General features: G+C 47.7%; 1 protein-coding gene across 1 annotated transcript in view; it reads right to left on the bottom strand.

Moving 5' to 3' along the window:
• Positions 1–21,189, bottom strand: part of TMPRSS15 (transmembrane serine protease 15) — a 99,121-nt gene that overhangs the window by 40,733 nt on the left and 37,199 nt on the right. Inside the window, exons 8-12 of the mRNA XM_078767035.1 lie at positions 18,966–19,091; positions 17,183–17,323; positions 16,877–16,990; positions 13,315–13,447; positions 9,999–10,094 (exon numbers count right to left, since the gene is read on the bottom strand). Coding sequence (XP_078623161.1) covers positions 9,999–10,094; positions 13,315–13,447; positions 16,877–16,990; positions 17,183–17,323; positions 18,966–19,091 — 610 coding nt within the window. The remainder of the gene's footprint in view (positions 1–9,998; positions 10,095–13,314; positions 13,448–16,876; positions 16,991–17,182; positions 17,324–18,965; positions 19,092–21,189) is intronic.

The raw sequence follows: 21,189 nt of genomic DNA, 5'->3' as shown, positions 1-21,189 counted from the left end.
TACATCTACATCTACATCTACCACTACATCTACAGCTACTACTACTACTACATCTACATCTACTACTACATTTACTACTACTACTACATCTACATCTACTACTACTACTACTACTACATCTACATCTACATCTCCTAATACATCTACATCTACTACTACATCTACAGCTACTACTACATCTACATCCACTACTACATCTAAATCTACTACATCTACATCTACTACTACAACTACTACTACTACTACATCTACTACTACATCTACTACTACATCTACTACTACTACATCTACTACAGCTACTACTACAACTACATCTACTACTACTACATCTACTACAGCTACTACTACAACTACATCTACTACTACTACATCAACAGCTACTACTACATCTACATCTACTACTACATCTAGAGCTACTACTACATCTAGATCTACTACTACAACTACAACTGCAACTACATCTACTACTACATCTACTACTACAGCTACAGCTACTACTACATCTAAATCTACTACTACTACTACTGCAGCTACTACTACATCTACATTTACTACAACTACTACAACTACATCTACTACTACATCTACATCTACAACTACTACTACTACTACATCTACTACTACAACTACAGCTACTACTACTACTACAGCTACATCTACTACTCCATCTACAGCTACTACTACAGCTGCTACTACTACAGCTACATTTACTACTACTACTACTACAGCTGCTACTACTACAGCTACATTTACTACTACTACTACTACTACTACTACTACTACTACTACATTTACATCTACATCTACTTCTACTACATCTACACCTACCGTACAGCTACTTCTACATCTACTACTACATCTTCTACTACTACTACGACTACTTCATCATCATCATCATGTACTACTACTACAGCTACTACTACTACTACTACTACTACATTTACTACTACTACCACTTCTACTACATCTACTACTACATCTACATCTACAGCTACTACTACATCTACTACTACAGCTACATCTACTACTACTACTACTACAACTGCTACATCTACTACTACATCTACAGCTACTACTACTACATCTACAACTACCGTACAGATACTTCTATATCTACATCTACTACTACATCTTCTACTACTACTACGACTACTTCATCATCATCATCATCATGTACTATTACTACTACTACTACTACGAATTAAATCTTCACTTCAGGGGCGACTGAAGGAACATTTTGGCCAAAGTGTTGAACAAACTGCCTGGGCATGCCCGACGTTTGAATGGAATCGGTTCGAGCGGGAATTTGTAATTTGTAAAATTTGTAATTTGTTCAGGATGCCGGCGATAACTCGGCTAGTGTTCACGAAACACACCATGGGATATTTAATGTTCATTGGCTATTGTTGACAGACAAGACAACCCAGCTTAATGTCCACATCCAAAGGACGGCACACTTTGTGACCCAACGCTCTACTTGGGAAGCACCAATCTGACAGTTTAAAGTGAGGCCGGGAACCAAACCCAGATTGGACATCTAACAGGTAGTTGTGGTAGCTCTGAACATAAATTTAACTTGTCAATTTACTTGCATGTGCTTTTATCAACATATTGTTGCGGTTTTGAAATAAAGGTTAATTTCCCCTCTTAGTTAGTTACACCACAACATGTAGCCTCGCGATAGTTCCGTTATTTCTTCGTAAATGTAAGCGTATAGTGTAGCAGCATAGCAAACCTGTTGTGCATTTTGTGATACAAGCACCAAATTTGGCACAAATGTACATTAATATGTTGCGAACATTTTCAGATATTGGGCCACTTGAAATTCCGTAATTTTTTTTTTCAAATTTCGTAATTTCAAATTTTTCGGGTGACACCGTCACAATTTCGGTCTTCGAGGCCGGCCGATATAGTGGGGCGGCTTAGCCCAAATATTCAAAAGAATTGTGCATTTTGTGATACAAGCACCAAATTTGGCACAAATGTACATTCATATGTTGCGAACATTGTGTGGTCAGCAATGAAGACGAGAGTCTGAATTACATGTATGCAAAAGACCTTGTGAACCAGTGAAGCAAATACACGGGTAAGCATGAATTAAATCTAGGGCATGATATAATTTCCATGATGTTTACCTCTACACTCAATGGTGGAAGGAGGTAATGTTTTGATCCCAGCTTGTCTGTATGTCTGTTTGTCTGTTAGTCCACAAAATTCCAGACAAAGCTTGTAGTAGTGGTAGTTGTAGTGGTAGTGGTGATAACAGAAATTGTTATATAGAACTGAACTTATATTATTATTATATGCAGAAAATAACTTCATTTCTATATGCCCTGCAGTGGACAGGTTAATTGGTTTATGCACTGAAGGGGTCACCCTGGTGTGCACTGCTGTGTTCTGCCTCACTGAGTTGTTCAGGTATGATGTACTCAGCACAAGCTTCCGGTCGGCCCGGAGGTGGGGGTGCGGGGCCTGTCACGGAACGTCAAAACAAACGGCCTGCCGGGGCCGCCCAAAAGTCGGGCGTGAGGGGCGCGTCCACTAATGGAACGCCTCTCGCTTCCCAGATCGAGGGCCACGTGGTCAGGAGAACCTCGTCCCTTCCGGTCACACTTTGCCTATCGGCCGGCCTCGAAGACCGAAATTGTGACGGTGTCACCCGAAAAATTTGAAATTACGAAATTTGAAAAAATTTGAAAAAAAAAAATTACGGAATTTCAAGTGGCCCAATATCTGAAAATGTTCGCAACATATTAATGTACATTTGTGCCAAATTTGGTGCTTGTATCACAAAATGCACAATTCTTTTGATTATTTGGGCTAAGCCGCCCCACTAGTAGTCCTTTCCTGTGTTAGTTTTACGTTGAGTAGGCCGGTGAAAATTAGGTGTCCTTATGGCGCTTTGGTTTGGTTTTGGCGCTGAAATACCACGCGGCAGGCCTGAACAAGTCGACCCAGGCCGAAGGAAGGCGGGGCAGGAGGAGTGGGAGTGGCCGGTAAGCACGAGCCGCCAATCAGGGCTCAAGGGGAGTGGCTTACCACTGCGGCAGAGGCGGGGTTTGGAACATTCGAGTCGGGCTGGTGCGGGAGCCATATAACCCTGCTCCGAGCCCCCCCCCCGAGCCCCCCCCCCGAGCCCCCCCCTCCCCCCACCTCAGTTTGAGAGTTTGGGTTGAGTTGGGAGTTGAGTTCCCGGTGAGATCAGCCCAGATGAGAAGACGAAGGTGAGAGGAGCCCGGGAGAGGAGACGCAGATGAGTTGAGAATGCGCGTCAGCATTGCCTCGTATTGAGTCGTATCGCCTATGAACTGAATTACCTCGTGGTACACGAACTTTGCCCTGTTCTCCACGCTCTGCGCAGTATTAATCGCGCGCTGTAAAGAACGACCCGCGCCGGGCCACAGACGCGCGATTTCCCTCCTGCCTGCCTTCACCGGGATACGTGCCGTGACCGCCAGAGGGCCACGCTGGGTGAGCTGTTCCAGGAGCGACCGAAGCAGGCGCGTTTGGCGCACGAACATCCTTCCTCCATCTCCCCGTGTATGTGAGTGGGCCCATTGTCTGGAAATTAAGTATAAGACTGACTAAGTTCTGCCCTGTGTCCCTTTCCTTCTACCAATTCCTGTACATAGTGTAAATAAATCTTGTACTTTCTTCTGATTTGACCGTCCTGAAGGAGCAGCGCTCCTGCGTGAGACGGACGAAGTGACGGACAAGACACAAACTCGTCCGAGAACATGTTTATTGTATAATCATCTCGGGAACTCTGAAAGCCCGTTTATCGGGTTCGCATATATATATCCAAACCAAAAGCATACATCAGAACCAAAGCCCCGCCTCTCAGGCGAGGCACGCTTTGGTGGTCATGTGACCGACAGGTGCAAAGGATTATAACCTCGGCGCCGCGGTTTGGCCGCCGGTTACGTCACCGGCTTGGGCCAGGAGATTCTGTTGCTGGTCTCGAGCTTTGGGGGACCCATGGGTCACTACACACGCCCCCCCAGAATCGCCTTGGTCCAGGAAGGTCAACCTGAGGGGGGTCCGGATGACCCGACCGAAACGACCCCTGGCTGGTCACGGTGGGGGGGGGGGTCCGGTGTGGTGGCGGGTGGCTGGGGGGGGGGGTGCAGTGGATGGGGGGTGGCCGCGCCGCGGTGGAAGAGCCAGCCGTGGTGGCTGGCCGACGTCCATGTGGGCCGGCTTGAGGCGGTCCACCGAAATCCGGTCCGCCCAGCCGCCGATGCTGACGACGAAGGACTTCTTGTCCCGTCGTAGGACCCAGAAGGGTCCGTCGTATGGTGGTCGGAGCAGCCCCCGGTGCGCGTCGTGGCGCACAAAGACGTACTCCGTCGTGCGGAGTGCTGGGGGGACGTAGGATTGGGGGTCGCCGTGGCGGGACGTGGGCACCGGGGCGAAACGTTGGGCGGCCTCCTGGAAGTCCATGCGCTGGCGCGCGGCGGACCGGGGGCTGGTGGCGTCAGGAACGAACTCGCCCGGGACGCGGAGGGCCTGGCCGTACAACAGCTCGGCGGTGGACGCCTGGAGGTCCTCCTTTGGAGCCGTGCGGAGGCCCAAAAGGACTCACGGGAGCCGGTCGGCCCAGCCGTCGTCCTGGAGGCCGGCCATGAGTGCGGCCTTCATGGAGCGGTGGAACCGCTCGCACAACCCATTGGCCTGGGGGTGGTAGGTCGTGGTGCGGTGCAGGGTAAGGCCCAACGTGCGGGCGACCACGCCCCACAGTTCGGACGTGAACTGTGGGCCGCGGTCCGACGAGATGTCCGCCGGTGCGCCGAAACGCGTGACCCAGGTGGCGATGAACGCCTGGGCCACGTCGGCGGTGGTGGTGGAGGCGAGGGGCACGGCCTCCGGCCACCTGGTGGTCCTGTCCACCATGGTAAGCAGGTGGGTGAACCCCTGCGATGGGGGCAGGGGACCCACCAGGTCCACGTGGATGTGGTCGAAACGTCGCTCGGGCATGGTGAAAGGAGCCAGCGGAGCCTGGGTGTGACGGTGGACCTTGGCCCGCTGGCAGGGTGTGCAGGCGTTGGCCCAGTCGCGGACGTCCCGTCGCAACCCGTGCCAGACGAAACGTGCCGACACCAGCCTCTGGGACGCCTTCCGGCCCGGGTGTAAGAGGCCGTGGAGCGAAGCAAAAATGCGATGCCGCCAGGTGACCCGCACAACGGGGCGAGGTCAGCCTTGGGAGACGTCACAAAGCAGGACCGTGTCCGCGAAGGGGACGTCAGCCAAGCGGAGGCCCGTGTCCGCCACCCGGAGCGCCTGCACCGTGCCGTCGGTGGCCTGGTCCGTCGCCATCAGGGCGAAATCGACGCCGAGGTGGACGGCGTTGGCGCCGGCTCGAGAAAGGCAGTCGGCCACGGCGTTGTCCTTTCCGGCGACGTGCCGGATGTCCGTGGTGTATTCCGACACGGCGGAGAAGTGGCGCTGCTGGCGGGCCGACCACGGCTCCGTGACCTTGGCCATGGCGAAAATCAATGGCTTGTGGTCGACAAAGGCCGTGAACGGGCGGCCCTCCAGGAGGTGGCGAAAATGGCGGACGGCCAGGTACAGCCCGAGGAGCTCGCGGTCGAAAGTGCTGTTCTTCAACTCGTTGGGCAGGAGTTGCCGGCTGAAGAACGCGAGCGGCTGCCAGGCCCCGTTTACCCATTGCTCATGAACCGCGCCCACGGCGTAGTCGGAGGCATCCGTGGTGAGGGCGATGGGAGCATGGGGTACCGGGTGGGCCAGCAGCGTGGCGTTGGTGAGGGCCCGTTTCACGCCGGTGAAAGCCGTGTCCATGTCCGTGGACCAGACGACGTCGCGCTTCGCCGGCTGGCCGCGGAGGGCGGTGTACAAGGGCCGTATGAGTTGCGCAGCTCGGGGCATGAAGCGGTGGTAAAAGTTCACCATCCCGAGGAACTCCTGCAGCGCCTTGACGGAGCGGGGGTGCGGGAAAGCGGCGATGGCCTCGACTTTGGCCGGTAGCAGTACGGTGCCGTTCCGGGTGATGTGGTGGCCCAAAAAGTCTATCGTCGCCGCACCAAAGTGACATTTGGCCGGGTTGACGATCAAGCCGTGCTCGCTGAGGCGGCCGAACAGCATCCGGAGGTGGAGGAGGTGCTCGGCTCTGGACGTGCTGGCGACGAGGATGTCGTCCAGGTAGGTAAAGAGGAACGGCAAATCGTGCAGCACGCCGTCCATCAGGCGCTGGAACGCCTGTGCCGCATTTTTGAGGCCGAAGGGCATCCGGAGGAATTCGAAGAGGCTGAAAGGTGTAATAACGGCCGTCTTCGGGATGTCGGCCGGGCGGAAGGGCACCTGGTGGTACCCCCGAATCAGGTCCACTTTTGAAAAAATGGTCCGCCCCGCCAACCGGGTGGAAAAATCCTGGATGTGCGGGACGGGGTACCTGTCGGGGGTAGTGGCGTCGTTGAGGTGGCGGTAGTCGCCGCATGGCTGCCATCCGCCCCCCAGCTTCGGGACAATGTGCAGCAGCGAGGCCCAGGTGCTGTCGGGGCGCCGCACGATGCCGAGGTGCTCCAGCGCGGCGAACTCGGCCTTGGCGACGGCGAGTTTGGCTGGGTCGAGACGGCGAGCTCAGGCGTACACCGGCGGGCCCGTAGTGGGAATGTGATGCGCGATGCCGTGACGCACCGCGACGGCCGAAAACGTCGGTCGCGTGAGGGCCGGGAACTCCACGAGGAGACGCGCGAAGTCGTCTGCCAACGGGAGGACGCAGGAAAGCTCGGTGGGCGCGGAACGGCTCAAGGTGCATGCCAGCGAGCTGAAAGTTTCGGCGTTGACGAGACGCCGATGTTTAACGTCGACCAGCAGCCCATGGGCGCAAAGGAAATCGGTCCCGAGCAAAGCCATGGGGACGTCCGCCATCACGAACTCCCAGCGAAAGAGCTGGCTGCCGAAGTGGAGGGTGACGGTGCGTGGGCCGAAGGTGCGGATGGCGGAGCCGTTGGCCGCGATTAAGGAGGGGCCGCAAATGGCGGCCCGCCTGTCCTCCGCCGAAGCGGGAATGACGCTCAGCTGAGCACCGGTGTCGCAGAGAAAACGCTGCCCTGACGCTTGATCCGCGATGAATAGCAGGTTTCCGGAACGGCCGACGCTCATGGCTGGTAGTGAGCGCCGGCCCGACCGTTTCCCGACTTGCCGAACGTGCACGGGGGTCGACATGATCGGGCCTGCCGCCCGAACCTGGCATGGAAATAACACCAGGCCGGGTCTGGCGGGGGCTCCGGGCGACGCGGCGTCGCCGCTGCCAGTCGCGCCGGCCCGGCGGCCTCCGGGAAGGAAGCTGCGTCGCGGGCGTCGGGCGGGTGGGCGAGAAACTGCGCCGCAGGCGCCGACTGGGCGGCGGGCGGGCTCCCGACAGCCACCCCGACGAGCTGGCTCGCCGCTCCGATGAGCTGGCTTGCAGGAATCGATCTTGTCGGCCTCCCTGGCGGGGTCGCGGGGGTTCGTGATGGTCGTGCTTGCCAGGGCAACCCGGACCTGGGCCGGGAGCTGGCGGAGAAAAAGCTCTTGGAAAAGGAAATCCGAGGGATGCTCGCCGAGCAACGTGAGCATGTAGTCCATACATTCGGACGGGCGCGTATCGCCGAGCTCAGGAAGGTCGAGCAGGCGTCGTGCACGTTCAGCCGGGGAGAGGGCGAAAGCACCCAGAAGAAGTGCCTTGATGGCATCGTACTTGCCGTCAGTGGGCGGGCTCTGGAGGAGGCTCAGGCAGCGGGCGGCGGTCACGGAGCCGAGCGCGGCGACCACGTAATGGTATTTCGTGGTGTCCTCCGTAATGCCACGCAGGGCGAACTGGGAGTCCGCCTGAGCAAACCAGACGGCGGCATGTGCTTCCCAGAAAGTGGGCAGTTTGAGGGACACTGCCGTGTCCATCGCGTGTCGTAAACTCGGGGTCACCAGTGAAGGAGCAGCGCTCCTGCGTGAGACGGACGAAGTGACGGACAAGACACAAACTCGTCCGAGAAGATGTTTATTGTATAATCATCTCGGGAACTCTGAAAGCCCGTTTATCGGGTTCGCATATATATATATCCAAACCAAAAAGCATACATCAGAACCAAAGCCCCGCCTCTCAGGCGTGGCACGCTTTGGTGGTCATGTGACCGACAGGTGCAAAGGATTATAACCTCGGCGCCGCGGTTTGGCCGCCGGTTACGTCACCGGCTTGGGCCAGGAGATTCTGTTGCTGGTCTCGAGCTTTGGGGGACCCATGGGTCGCTACAGTCCTGTCTTTTCCATCATTGACTTCGCATGGTACGAATAAAACCGCTCTAATCAGGTTCCAATAGAGAAGTAACAGCACGAGTCACGTGATACGCATTCCGCTCGGGCGTACTCAATTAAGCGTGGCTCGTGCGAGACTCGATCCCCGCTTCCGCTGCGGCGTGGGTACCAAAGGTACGTACGAAGTTGTCCCGAAACACTTTTCCACGTTTGCCGGGAAGTGGCGACTCGGTCTCGCGGTTTCGAAGACCCAGGGGGGAAAAGGGGTTTAATCTCCCCTTTGTAACGGGAACGGGCTTCGAAGATCCGCAACAATATCTTTGTCAACATGATTCATAATTCAACTTATCACCACGTTCACGACTTGAGGTAACTATATAACTAGTAGTTGGTTATGTAATTGGGATGTCAATATGACATGTAATTGGGAATATGACATCGTATGATCGGCCAAATGTCTTCCTCACATGTTTAAGTTTTTGTTTTTTTCGGAATGTCATATTCCCACATAACCGGAAATTAAAGAGCATGTATTTCCACCACTCGCCTTGTATCGTTTAATATTCAACAAGCCAAAAGCAACAGCAGAGCAATGTATCGATTAGAAATAAGTGCCGAAGCAAAGCGTTATGTGTTCACATGTCTATTCATCATCCATGTCCATTTAATGCAAGCACAACGTTGATGATGGAGTACGCCATCTTTCAAAGGGAACCACATGTCCGATTTGCTAACGCTCTTTGTATGTTTAACAATAGAAAACAAGAAAGCATCTGAAAATGCAAAGCCTTCTGCGCCCGTTTGTATTAGACTTCTGCTACTTCTTCTTCTTCTTCGGCCTCAACTTCTTCTTCTTCTTCTTCTGTATGGTCAAAATAACGAGGTTTTGTTTTTTTTAAAATACAAAATAAAAATTGATGATTTTATGCAGCCTTGACCTTTGAGCTTTAGATCTAAAAAAAAAAAGAAATCAGCCTCTAGCTTTTGATTGGTGAACCAATTCAGTGACCCAATATGCAAATTCTTTAAATTTCAGGGAAATTGTGTGAAAATTTGCAATTTTATGCAACCTTGACCTTTGACCTGCTGATCTATAAATAAAAAAAACAATCGGCTTGCAGCTTTTGATTGGTGAACCAATTCAGTGATGCAATATGCAATTTCTTGAAATTTCAGGTCAATCGGATGAAAATTGACGATTTTATGTGATGCTGACCTTTGACCTTTTGACTTTTTGACCAAATTATCAATTTTGCTTCTCCATATTATGATAATTTATTGAAAATAAATTCATATTATTCATATTAATGATTTATTTAATTTTCATATTATTGAAAATTTGATGACAAAACTCAAATGGTAAATTGAAATTTCAGGTCAATTGGATGAAAATTGATAATTTTATGTGAGGCTGACCTTTGGCCTTTTGACATTATTATTATTTTGCCTTCTCCATATTATCATAATAAAGCTTGGGTGAAAATTTGATGATAACAGCTCAAATGGTGGGAAGAAAAAAAGAAAAAAATTATGGCTCGGACAGACAGACACACACACACACACACACACACACACACACACACACACACACACAGAAGTGATTACAAAACCCTGTCTCCTGCTGTGGACGGGCAAATGAAAATCCACGGTACCTTTCAAAAACCATCGGTCATTGTGAAGCTGATACCTTACGCAATCCAATTTCCAAATTCCTACCTGAATGTACAATGTGCGTGAGGTGTTGATACCTGTGTTTGAGAATCAGATTGCCAGAGTCCGACACATTCGCAATAGCGTAGGGTCCATAACCAGAAGCATTCAGGGGTGTGCTGCCTTGGCTGTGTCTGCAAAGACATTAACTTGAGCTTCCTTCACAATCGATGGTAAATCAGAATAGGTATACCAACATCATCAACTGAAATGGTGTGATTAATATTAAAGTATCTGGATTTCCCCATCCGTCCCTCTGTTTGCCACGCTTTTTCTGCTGGGACGTCATTGCGGCGTTACATCTAGCACTAGGCGTTACATGTAGTAAACTAGATGGTATTCATAGAATACTTACCCTGCGCAGTCAACTTGTTGCAAGCCAACTCTTCTGTTTTTGAACTTTTTCTTTGATCCAATATGGCTGCCAGACGACGTGAGCGATGACATCATAAATTTGTATTCTCTAATAGAATTGTTGCATAGATCACCCTCAATACATTTCAAACTGATGAGACGAAGCGTTGTCCCTGTCGAATTATGACGTCATAATCATGGCACCAATGACGTCATCGTTAACACCTTTTCCCCATATGGAGTTCTTTACAATGAGCCATGTTTCAATTTTTCCCATTCAGCGGTTTTGGAGATGTGGAGGTGCAACATTTCTCTGTTTTTCCAAGATGGCTCCTGTACCACATGACCTATGACGTCATGATTATCATTAAAATATTCTACAGGAGGAGGCCCTCCTATGGTGAAAATTTCATGTCAATCGGACTAACGGTTGCCGAGAAAATGACTTTTATTAATGCAGACACGCACGACACACGTTCGCAGTGAATGCTTAACCCCGCTTTTCACTTCGCGAGCGCAGGGTAAAAATAATATATTGATTGTCAATAAACTGTATCGGTGTATTGTAAAATATACAAGTTATTTTGTTCAACTACCATCAGCGTAGAGTCGGGTTCAATGTTAGTACCGTATTATTAAAAAGTGCAGCAAACAGAACATCAACAGATCTGAGATTTCCACGAAACCACGTGCAATAATGGCAGCTGAAAACACTTTCGACGATGGACAACTTGTCCACAACAGCTGATAAAATCGAATCACAAGATTCACAACTGATGGCACCAGGATGCCAAAAGACACCGCAAATGTACACTCGGCCACCGCAATACCCACCCTACCACGTGCTCGGTTTGGCTTACCTTCAAACTAGAAACGTCAAATCTTGCTTTCATTTATAAGAAAGAAAGAAATGTCCCAGTGATCCTTGCAGCACACTTATCGCAATATCCCCCGAAGAACATGTTTTCATCATGGTTGTTGAAAACTCTCTTCTGTTTGCCGGAAAATGTGCCATCTACCTTTTTCATGCGGGCACTTCCATTGTTCGCATATATGATTGCAGTTCTGCTTCTGGCCTTGTTGGGTATATAGGCTAACTCAAGCTGAGCTTTTCCCCTCTTCCTCACCACTTTTTTTGACAAAAGTGTTCAGCAATACAAGAACAAGTAGGAGCAATTAGAGATTGCAGACCCTTGCCAGGACGTGTTTTTAGTGGTTTTTAAGGCTTTTGTGTTAAAACAAATATGGCGGCCGAACCACGTGACCGATGGCGTCATCTTTTTTTTTTTCTCCACCAATTTATCCCGAGATGATGCTCAAGAAATTTCATCTTGATCGGATGAAGTTTTGTGCTTGTTAAATTGTGACGTCATCATTAACATATTGTTACGTTTGTGGGGGTAGAGGATGAATTACCATAGTACAGGTAGGATTGTATAGTATTAGCATGGACTGTGGACGCGTAGGAGACATCTCGATGTATTAAGTAAGGAAACTGGAGCTTAAGGTTTTTTTGTGTCTTCACACGGGGGGTGGAGCGGTGTTAGTTTTTCCCCAGTTTGTGATTGCCTCCTGTGGCTTTCCCTACGTTTTTACCTTTACAAGGCCGGCCATGCAAAATGTACATTAAATAACCACCATTGCCGACAGTGCCGGGCATTGCCAATCATTGTGTAAGCCGCGCCTTAATGACGCTCACGCCAAGCAAAGCCAGCAGGCCACATCGCGAAGTTCGTCATTGGTCGTGGAGACGGGGTAAACCAATTGCGCTCGGCATGACGTCGGGGTGACATCAGAGCTGGAAGGTTTTAGGGCAGGAAGAAGAAGAAGAAGACTCTCTCTCTCTCTCTCTCTCTCTCTCTCTCTCCTCGACTGTGTGTGGCCCGCGTGCACTTGTGAAGAGTTTTCGGAGCCTTTGTGGAACTTTTGAATAGTCGAAGGAGGAGGTGTTGCTGGTCTGTGGTGCTCTTAGGGAGAGCTGGGGGGCGTGTTGTGCTGGCTGGCCCGGGATTGAGCGGAAGACGTTTGGCTGCCTGCTGCATGGCTCGGTGTGCTCGCGCAATCAGCCGGCACCATTTTTGGGCGCTTTGACGTGCGGTCCTCTCGTCGACCGACCCCACCAAAGTGCTCGTCAAGACCAGAGCTGAGTGCCTGCCGACTAGAAAGAACATTTATTTTATTTTCGCTTTTCCCTTGTCTGTATTTGTGTCTGAATGGAGAGGTCTCAAAGTAGGATTTAGTTTTACCTCACCTTTCATTTTCACCACTTACGTATTGCATTTATTTTCATTACATTATGGTGTTGCATTTTATGTGTCGTGTTTCTTTGCTGTGGGTTTCAGGAATCAACCCGTGTGTTTTGTCCAGGTAAGCACCTGGTTTCCTTCACCCGCACGCGACGGACCAACCGCCAGTTTCGGCTACACGCCTCGGAGTTAAAACCGTTACGGCTATTCGTCACCCAGCAGTGTTAATCTCCAGGTTGAGAGGACAATATGTTATTCCCCAATGAGAGTTCTTTATAATGAGCCATGCCTCAATTTTTTCTATTCAGCGCTTTCGGAGATATAGGGGTGCAAATTTTATCGGTTTTTCCCAGATGGCGCCCATACCACGTGACTATGACGTCATAATTATCATTAAGAAATTCTACAGGAGGAGGTGCATCGACTGTGAAAATTTCCTGTCAATCGGACCAACGGTTGCAGAAAAAAATCATATTTATTCTGTGCGGACAAACAAACGGACTGAAATGCAATACAATCTCCTATGGCGAGGGTAATAACATCAACTGTGCTGGGAGCATTCCTGGGTTTCCATAGGTGGGCTTTGGATGGATGTAACCAGCTGTGATTGGCGAAAGAACAAGTGTCCATATATACAGCAAAACAAATTATATAAAGCTGTAATGTACTCTATGCTTTACGCATATGTACATGCATGCTTCATGTAATATATATTAAGTAAGAAAAGTTTATGAAAAGATGGAGAAAGATTTACGGGTAGTGTAGGGTCGAGCAGATCAGCTGATCCAAGTTCATGAGAGAGTCATCCGCACAGATGCTGTGCCATGTTGGGGGCAGAAATCCTCTCGCCACACCTTGTCCCACATATTTACCTCTCCAAAGCATCACTAAGGAAGCAAGTATGTGAGGATTAAAATGGTTGTCTCATCCAAAGTTTGTTCAGCTAAATGGTTGTCTAGCAGGTGCCAAAGCAGAAAATTAAGTTGTGTAAAATAATCATCGGCACAAGTCTCCATTCTGATTGAGGCCAATCTATAGCCAAAGGTTTATGCTCAGCAATAAGTGTTTAATTAATGTTGATAGATTAACTGAATCAGTTTGGACTCACGGACCCTTGTGAGTAAGAGGAACGTTGCATTTGCCTGTTAATAAAAAAATGTTTTTGATGTTTATTCTGTTTAGAAAAATAGATGCGACTTCGAGCTGGTTTATTGAAGCGATTAATTTGAATACAACAAATAAATCACCAACAACAAACAACAAGAACAGAACTCAGTAGAGCGCATACCTCCGCCAGGCTGAACGGTTTGTTTTGTATCCCACTAATAGGCCGGATCTGGATCCGGATCTGAACCAAAATCGAATCGGCTTGTTCTTGTCACCTGTCCGACTCATCCACCTAGTTAGGTCATAATCCGTCCGCAACTTTTTGAGATATCATGCTATATATTGTTTTTGGCCCTACTTCTTAATGATGAAGAATCACATAGAAAATAAAATACATTCTTGGATCCGATTCACGAAAATCTCATAAATTCATCCCTGTCGCACACTCGACTCGTCAATCAGGTTTGTCCAAATCCACCCATAACGTTTTGAGATATCGTGCTCACAAACAGCCTGCCGCAGACAGACAGACAAAAAGGGGTGAAACACACAACATCCGTCCACCTTCGGTAGCACAGGTAGTACCGTAAATCAGGGCTGGAATAATGGCTTTTGGTGCAATTTTTCAGAGAACGGGCAAACTGCAGTGGAATGGATAGACTATAAAAGCATCCAACCTGCAAAGTGTGTCATGTCGTATCATGGAAACAATGAGCCGAAGGTTAACGTGTGACGTCATCAACCTAGTAAATAGAAAAAAATTCTCATCTACAGAGAATGAGTTTAGGTTTACCTGGCAGGGTGGTCTTTAATTGCAAAAGACAAAGTTGGGCATCATTTGCAATGCTCCTCCATGAGCCTCGACTTCTGTATTAATTAACAAGTTAATAAATTAATAAAGTGCTCCTCTCATGGTACCATGGCAGATATAGCAGTATTAAACGAATCATATTCTGCTGAAGGGCATCCTTATTCACTTTGAAATCAGGATGCGAGTTACCTGGTAAATCACAGGTATGAGCAATATACAGTACTGGTGGGGTCACCCGTGGGAATCCCACGGGCATGGACGTGTGTGACATTTGGACGTCTTGATTTAGATGCTGCACATTAAATTTTACAAAATGGTTACTGGCAATTAATCAGATCCAGAAATGGTGTAATGAACACAATTTATTTATTTCACATAATATGTGACCCCTCACTCCTCTCCACCTGACACTCTCCTCTCTCCACCCTCACGCCTCTCCAATCCCACTCCTCCTCACACTCCCCTCCAATACCTCCTCACACTCATCTCCAATACTTACTCCGACTCCTCTCCAATCCCTCACACTCCTCTCCAATCCCTCACACTCCTCTCAAATCCCTCACACTCCCCTCCAATCGCTCCTCACTCTCCTCTCCAATTGCGCCTCACTCTCCTCTCCAAACGCTCCTCACTCTCCTCTCCAATCGCTCCTCACTCTCCAACTCCTTGCTCCTCACTCTCCAACTCCTCGCTCCTCGCTCTCCAACACCTGGGTCCTCGCTCTCCAACCCCTAGCTCCTCGCTCTCCAACCCCTCGCTTCTCGCTCTCCAACCCCTAGTGCCTCGCTCTCCATCCCCTCGCTCCTCACTCTCCAACCCCTAGCTCCTCGCTCTCCAACTCCTCGCCCCTCACTCTCCAACTCCTCGCTCCTCACTCTCCAACCCCTAGCTCCTCGCTCTCCAACCCCTCGCTCCTCAATCTCAAACCCCTCGCTCCTCGCTCTCCAACCCCTCGCTCCTCACTCTCCAACCCCTAGCTCCTCACTCTCCAACTCCTGGCTCTCCAACCCCTCGCTCCTCACTCTCCAACCCCTAACTCCTCTCCAACCCCTAGCCCCTCACTCTCCAACCCCTAGCACCTCACCCCCCAAACCCTACCTCCTCGCTCTCCAACCCCTAGCTCCTCGCTCTCCAACCCCTAGCTCCTCGCTCTCCAACCCCTAGCTCCTCGCTATCCAACCCCTCGCTCTCCAACCCCGAGCACCTTGCTCTCCATCCCCTCACTCCTTGCTCTCCAACCCCTAGCTCATCGCTCTCCAACTCCTCACTCCTCGCTCTCCAACTCTTCGCTCTCCAACCCCTCACTCCTCGCTCTCCAACCCCTAGCTCCTCGCTCTCCAACCCCTAGCTCCTCGCTCTCCAACCCCTAGCTCCTCGCTCTCCAACCCCTCGCTCCTCGCTCTCCAACCCCTCGCTCCTCACTCTCCAACCCATCGCCCCTCACTCTCCAACCCCTCGCCCCTCACTTCCTCACTCTCCAACTCCTCACTCCTCTCCCGTCTCATTCATTTTGGAAATGGAAGTTTCCACGCAACGCATGAATTGTCACGATCCTCAAGAGGAAGTGTCTCATAATCATCAAATGGCAAGTAAATTACATTGTGAAAATTAAAGATTTCAAATAAACCTATTTAAAGTGTATGCGCACATAACGAATAAAAAAAAACGAAGAAATATCTCTCGGTAATTTCCTGAAACATTTTACTTCCGGATAATAATGTTGAATGAAATAAGAACGAAGAAATATATGTCGTTTTGTGACGACTGTCATCAAAAGTAAAAGTAATATATCTTAATGGAAAATAAAAAGCGAATTTTAAATATATATCGACATTTTCCCCGACTGTTATTTTAGGCGGTGTATTTTCGTGTATCATCGTGGCGCGATTTTTCAAAATATATCTCTGCATTTTCCCGTGTTTGTGTGAATGTTCTCAATTATTTGTGACACCGAGTCTAAAACCATCGATAAAAATTAAATCAGATGGTGAATTTGAGATAAAATCGCGAGGGTGACTCAATGAATGGGCTTTATTTTACAGGCCTTTGAGAAATCATTTCGTTCTATAAACGGAAACTTTCATGGGATTCTCTTCCTGTTTTTTTTCAACCGAGTCTAAAACTATATTAGCGACTGTTAAAAATGAAATGATATATCGAATTAGAGTTGAAATAAACCTGTGTGAGAGAGAAAGACAGCACGGGCCTAACTAAACAGGCATCAAAGCTATTCGAGGTAATAAAATGGTGGATATTTGTTTACATGAAGCCTCTCCCAGAATGGGTGGAGCTACTGTCTAAACGGAGTAAGCCACACCCCCGGACAGACAGACAGATAGACAGACAGATCACCTTCGCCTATTATAATATAGATGTTTGGTGAAAGCAAACCACGTACTGCAATCAACTTCATCTGAAGCATCGTTGCAGTCATTCTTCCCATCGCACACTGTATCCATAGAAATGCAGTCTTTGCTTTCCTGACATCGGAATTCCTTCTCTGTACATGGGGCTGCAAGAAATTTTGAAAATCTTATCGGAATTTTCGACATCATCAGGTTCAGCATTATTGGCAGAACATTACATCTACCATCTGGTAGGATAGCCATGCCAAAAACTTTTGAAGCTCTTTGGAAGCATGTACAACAAGCCGCAAACTGTAAGAAGAGACCATGACTGGATTGGGTTAGGATTGAAGACTCACGTGGGAGGCCCAGACGGTATCCCGTGATGTAATTGGCTGCAAATCCTTTACCAGACGTGAGTTTACCAGACGTCAGGTGCAGAGTGACAAGATTTGTCTGTGAAGCCAAGGTCTGGAATGGTCCATTCCCAGTGAGTGTGGCTTAAAGGGAAAAACAGTGGAAGATGATTTAGGATATATATATAATTATGAATGATATAAAAAAAAAAAATTATGAATTAAATAATAATAATAATAATAAAATTAATTTAATTAAATAAAATTAATTAATAATTAATAACGATTAATAATTTAATAATTAATATTAATTAATATTTAATTAAAATTTAATCAATGAAATTGAATTGAATAATAAAATAAATGAAATTATGAATTATAATTATATGATGATAATGAAACTTAAGAATATACATTCTTAAGAAACAATATTCTTATTCTTAAGAAATATTCTTAAGAAATTTATTACAATATTATTTTCTTAAGAATACAATATTCTTAAGAAAAGTAGGATAAAGTCACAGCAGATATAATTGGTGGATGGAAAGATTCACAGGAATGGATTTTGCCCTTGATTTGAGGTTGTACTGTATGTGTGTGTATCCCTTATGTCCGACGTCTGAACATGTTCAATCAAAAGGCAAAAAAAGAAAACCCATCATGGTATTTTGTCCAGATAATGCGACTCGAGTCCTCTCCTTGCAACGTGGTATGTCAGAGTACTTGTCAGTACTATCTTGTACGTTGTGTTCTGGTATTGAAGTGGGAATATGTGATTTGTGTGCAGAATTCTTTTGCATTGTCCTGGATTTACTTTCCTCTATATTTCCTCCTTTTATTCTGAAGATTTGGCTTTTGCCTTTATGCAATGAGTTCAGGATTCAGACTGTAAATCTGGCCATAAAGGCGACGGTTAACTTACGTCGCTGCAGCTTTACAGTAAAACAATTTACCGTATAAAACAGTCCGTTTGTGTGTTTGTCTGTCCCCCTTCATAAGGCTAGGTTTTAAAGGCCAATCTTTTAACACGAAAGTGTGTTCACTTCCGTCTATTTTCGAGGATAAAACAAACTCGAAAAACATTTTCCATAAATGAGTAATTACATCTCTTCTATTGGAATTGTAGACGGTGGCTTGCAAACCGAGCCTCAAGGGCGGTGTACAAAAGCGGTTTTTTTGAAATAACAATAAATACAAGACACCGGGAGGTGAAATTCTCTTCACGTGATGTGCAAAGCACGCATATTAAAACGAGTGTTCATTTACATCCGTATGATGTCTAATACATAAAGAAGATATAAGCAATACCTGACACGAAGCCGAGGCTTCAGACTTTGGCACACTCACAAGGCTGTACCGTTAAATAAACTGTTCCAACCCATAATTTTTACATGCTTTTATACTATAATAACATAACCCCCCCCCCCCTGGTTTTTAGTATACATAATATATGTTCCCTTACAGGGAACTTCAACGCAGGATAAGGCCTGCCATTACACCCATCAAGGCCTGCACTGTGATTGCCAATCTATGGTGGTTTGTCCATGTTCTATCCTTTTAAATGCGGAGCGTCAAGCAAGGAAGCAACATGTACAGCTTTTTTAATCCTTTTTATGACTTGGTCAGGGTTTGAACCACCGGTTGACCACCCAGATTCAGAGGAGACGCTCTACCCACTACCTAACCGAGCGATCCAATTGGGTGGTGCTGTATACACTCAAATCATGTTACCTGATGAAATGTGCATGCGTTTTACAGGGTTGTGTTGCACTCGGGTTTGTGGTACCTAATCGAGTGGTGTTGTACTCTTCTCCATCGAGCACATCCAGGAGATCTCTACCAAGCGCAAGATCCAGGTCTGTGATGTTAAGCAGGACATTCAATCCAGGAGCGGCCTTCACATACCACAAACCTGAGGCAACCAAACCAAACTGTTTACTGCACAATACCGTAAAAACGTGTTTTGAAAGATATGGTACAAATGTTCAGGTAGATGATTTGCTGAGAGTTAGAGGTAGTCCACAGATTTTAATGGGAATATATAAAGGAGGGTTTGTAATTCCACCATTTTACTTACTTTAATCTCTCGATGGTACCCAATTATTTTGTTGAAGTGGTGTAATATTTAAATAAAGATGTATCATCCCCAACCCCACCCCACTCCTCTATTGACGCCATCTATAGGGCCCTCTCTGCTAACAGCATGGACCTCTTCCGATCTGCTCATCCTTTTTCTGGGTTTCTGCTTTGTAGTTAATTAGGCTGCCGACATGTTGAATGGCTGGTTCTCGGTCAACTCAACTGTAACCTTTGACCTATTCATGTCCAGCTTTCCTAGGAATACATGTTGTATCATATATTATGCTCCTCTTGGCTTTTCAGATCATTTCCTCAACAGAGGTCTCATGTAACCTCTGAATCAGAATGTGTGGAAGTCAAGAATACAACTGGAAACCAAACAGAGACAATACCATTGTCTGCTTTATCCTTGTCTTGACATATGGAGCAGATGGAGATCAGAAGGCACACAGCACAACATCCTCTCTCTGAAATCATCACACTCCGGCAATTACAACTATCCGGACATATCACAAAGTCATATGTGAACCTCGCCATGGAAAGGTTTCCTCCAGACCAATGAAGGTTTCCTCCAGATTGGCATCAAATCGAAACCAACAATAACTAATTGGACCCATGCATGACCTTAAGAAGGTCATATTGCACTTCCATACTACACAGCATCATATACGGGAGAGAGAAGCTGAAAAGCCCACACATGCACCATTATACTCCCTATGGTGGAGTTGGCAATCATAAGGAATGTGTGTGTGAACCTGGATATGCCAATGCTGCACGAGCTGCCAAGCTAAACCAGTTTTCCTCTGGTAACGCACATACACTGTCCATTTACAACAGAACAACAGGCATTTTAAGGCCATTTTCCCTGCTAGAGCGGGGGTTAGCCTTGCGGGCCCCATGACAATCTTCTCCATTTTGCCCTATTTTCTGCATCTCTCCTTGTGAACCCCCTTGCCCGCATTTCTTCTTCCACCATCTTTAGCCAAGTCTTTCTCGGTCTTCTCCGTCCTCTACTTCCTCTACTTCCTTCTACATTCATTTCCATCACTCTTCTCAACCAGTCACTTTCATCCTTCCTCAACACATGACCAAACCATCTCAACCTGTTCCTCTTCACAACATCAATCACAGGCTCTATTCCCATGATTTTTCGCAATTCATCATGTGTCTTCCTCTCTCTCAACGATACTCCGCACATCCATCGAACCATTCGCATTTCCACCCTTTCCAATCTTCGTTGCTGCTCTACGTTTATTAACCATGTCTCGCTCCCATAAATTATAACACTTCTCACACATGCAGCATACACCTTTCCCTTCAGCTTCAACGACACTCCCCTCCTCGTCAGCACGCCACTCAGTTCCTGAAGCTTATTCAGTGCACATCTCACTCGAGCAACCTTTGCCGAGTCTGATCCACCTTCCCCATTCAGCATGTCTCCTAGGTAACAAAATGTTTCACACATTCCAGCTTCACGCCGTCTCCAATATCCAACGAAAGATTTCCTCCACTGCAGCTCCCTCTGTGCACACCTTACACTTGAATGTAGCTGCCACACTGGTTAATGACCCTCTCAGACCACTACATTCTTGATGAACGCACTCAGAGCACGTTGTACATTGAATGGAGTTCACTCCGGCACCCTTCCTGCACACAGCACATGGCCACTTCCCAGTTCTTTCCACCTCACCACATGCTTTACCACTTGCCATCACCTTAGTCTTTCCGATATTCACCTTCAGACGTTTTGCCTCCATACATTCCTTCCACTCCATTGCATACATTTAAACTGACATATTTCATACCGGGTCATAAACCATCTTCCTGACCATCTTAGTATACACTTGTCCAAGCTCTTAAACCAGGATAAAAATGTTGAGGAAAAACAAGACTTGGAGAGTCAGGTCACGTATGGGAGCACGCGCCAAAGC

This window comes from Myxine glutinosa, chromosome 1 (assembly GCF_964187855.1).
Source record: "Myxine glutinosa chromosome 1, kmMyxGlut1.1, whole genome shotgun sequence".
Taxonomy (NCBI): Eukaryota; Metazoa; Chordata; class Myxini; order Myxiniformes; family Myxinidae; genus Myxine; species Myxine glutinosa.
The sequence above is the reverse complement of the archived record's forward strand: the minus strand, read 5'-3'. Positions and strand labels throughout refer to the sequence as shown.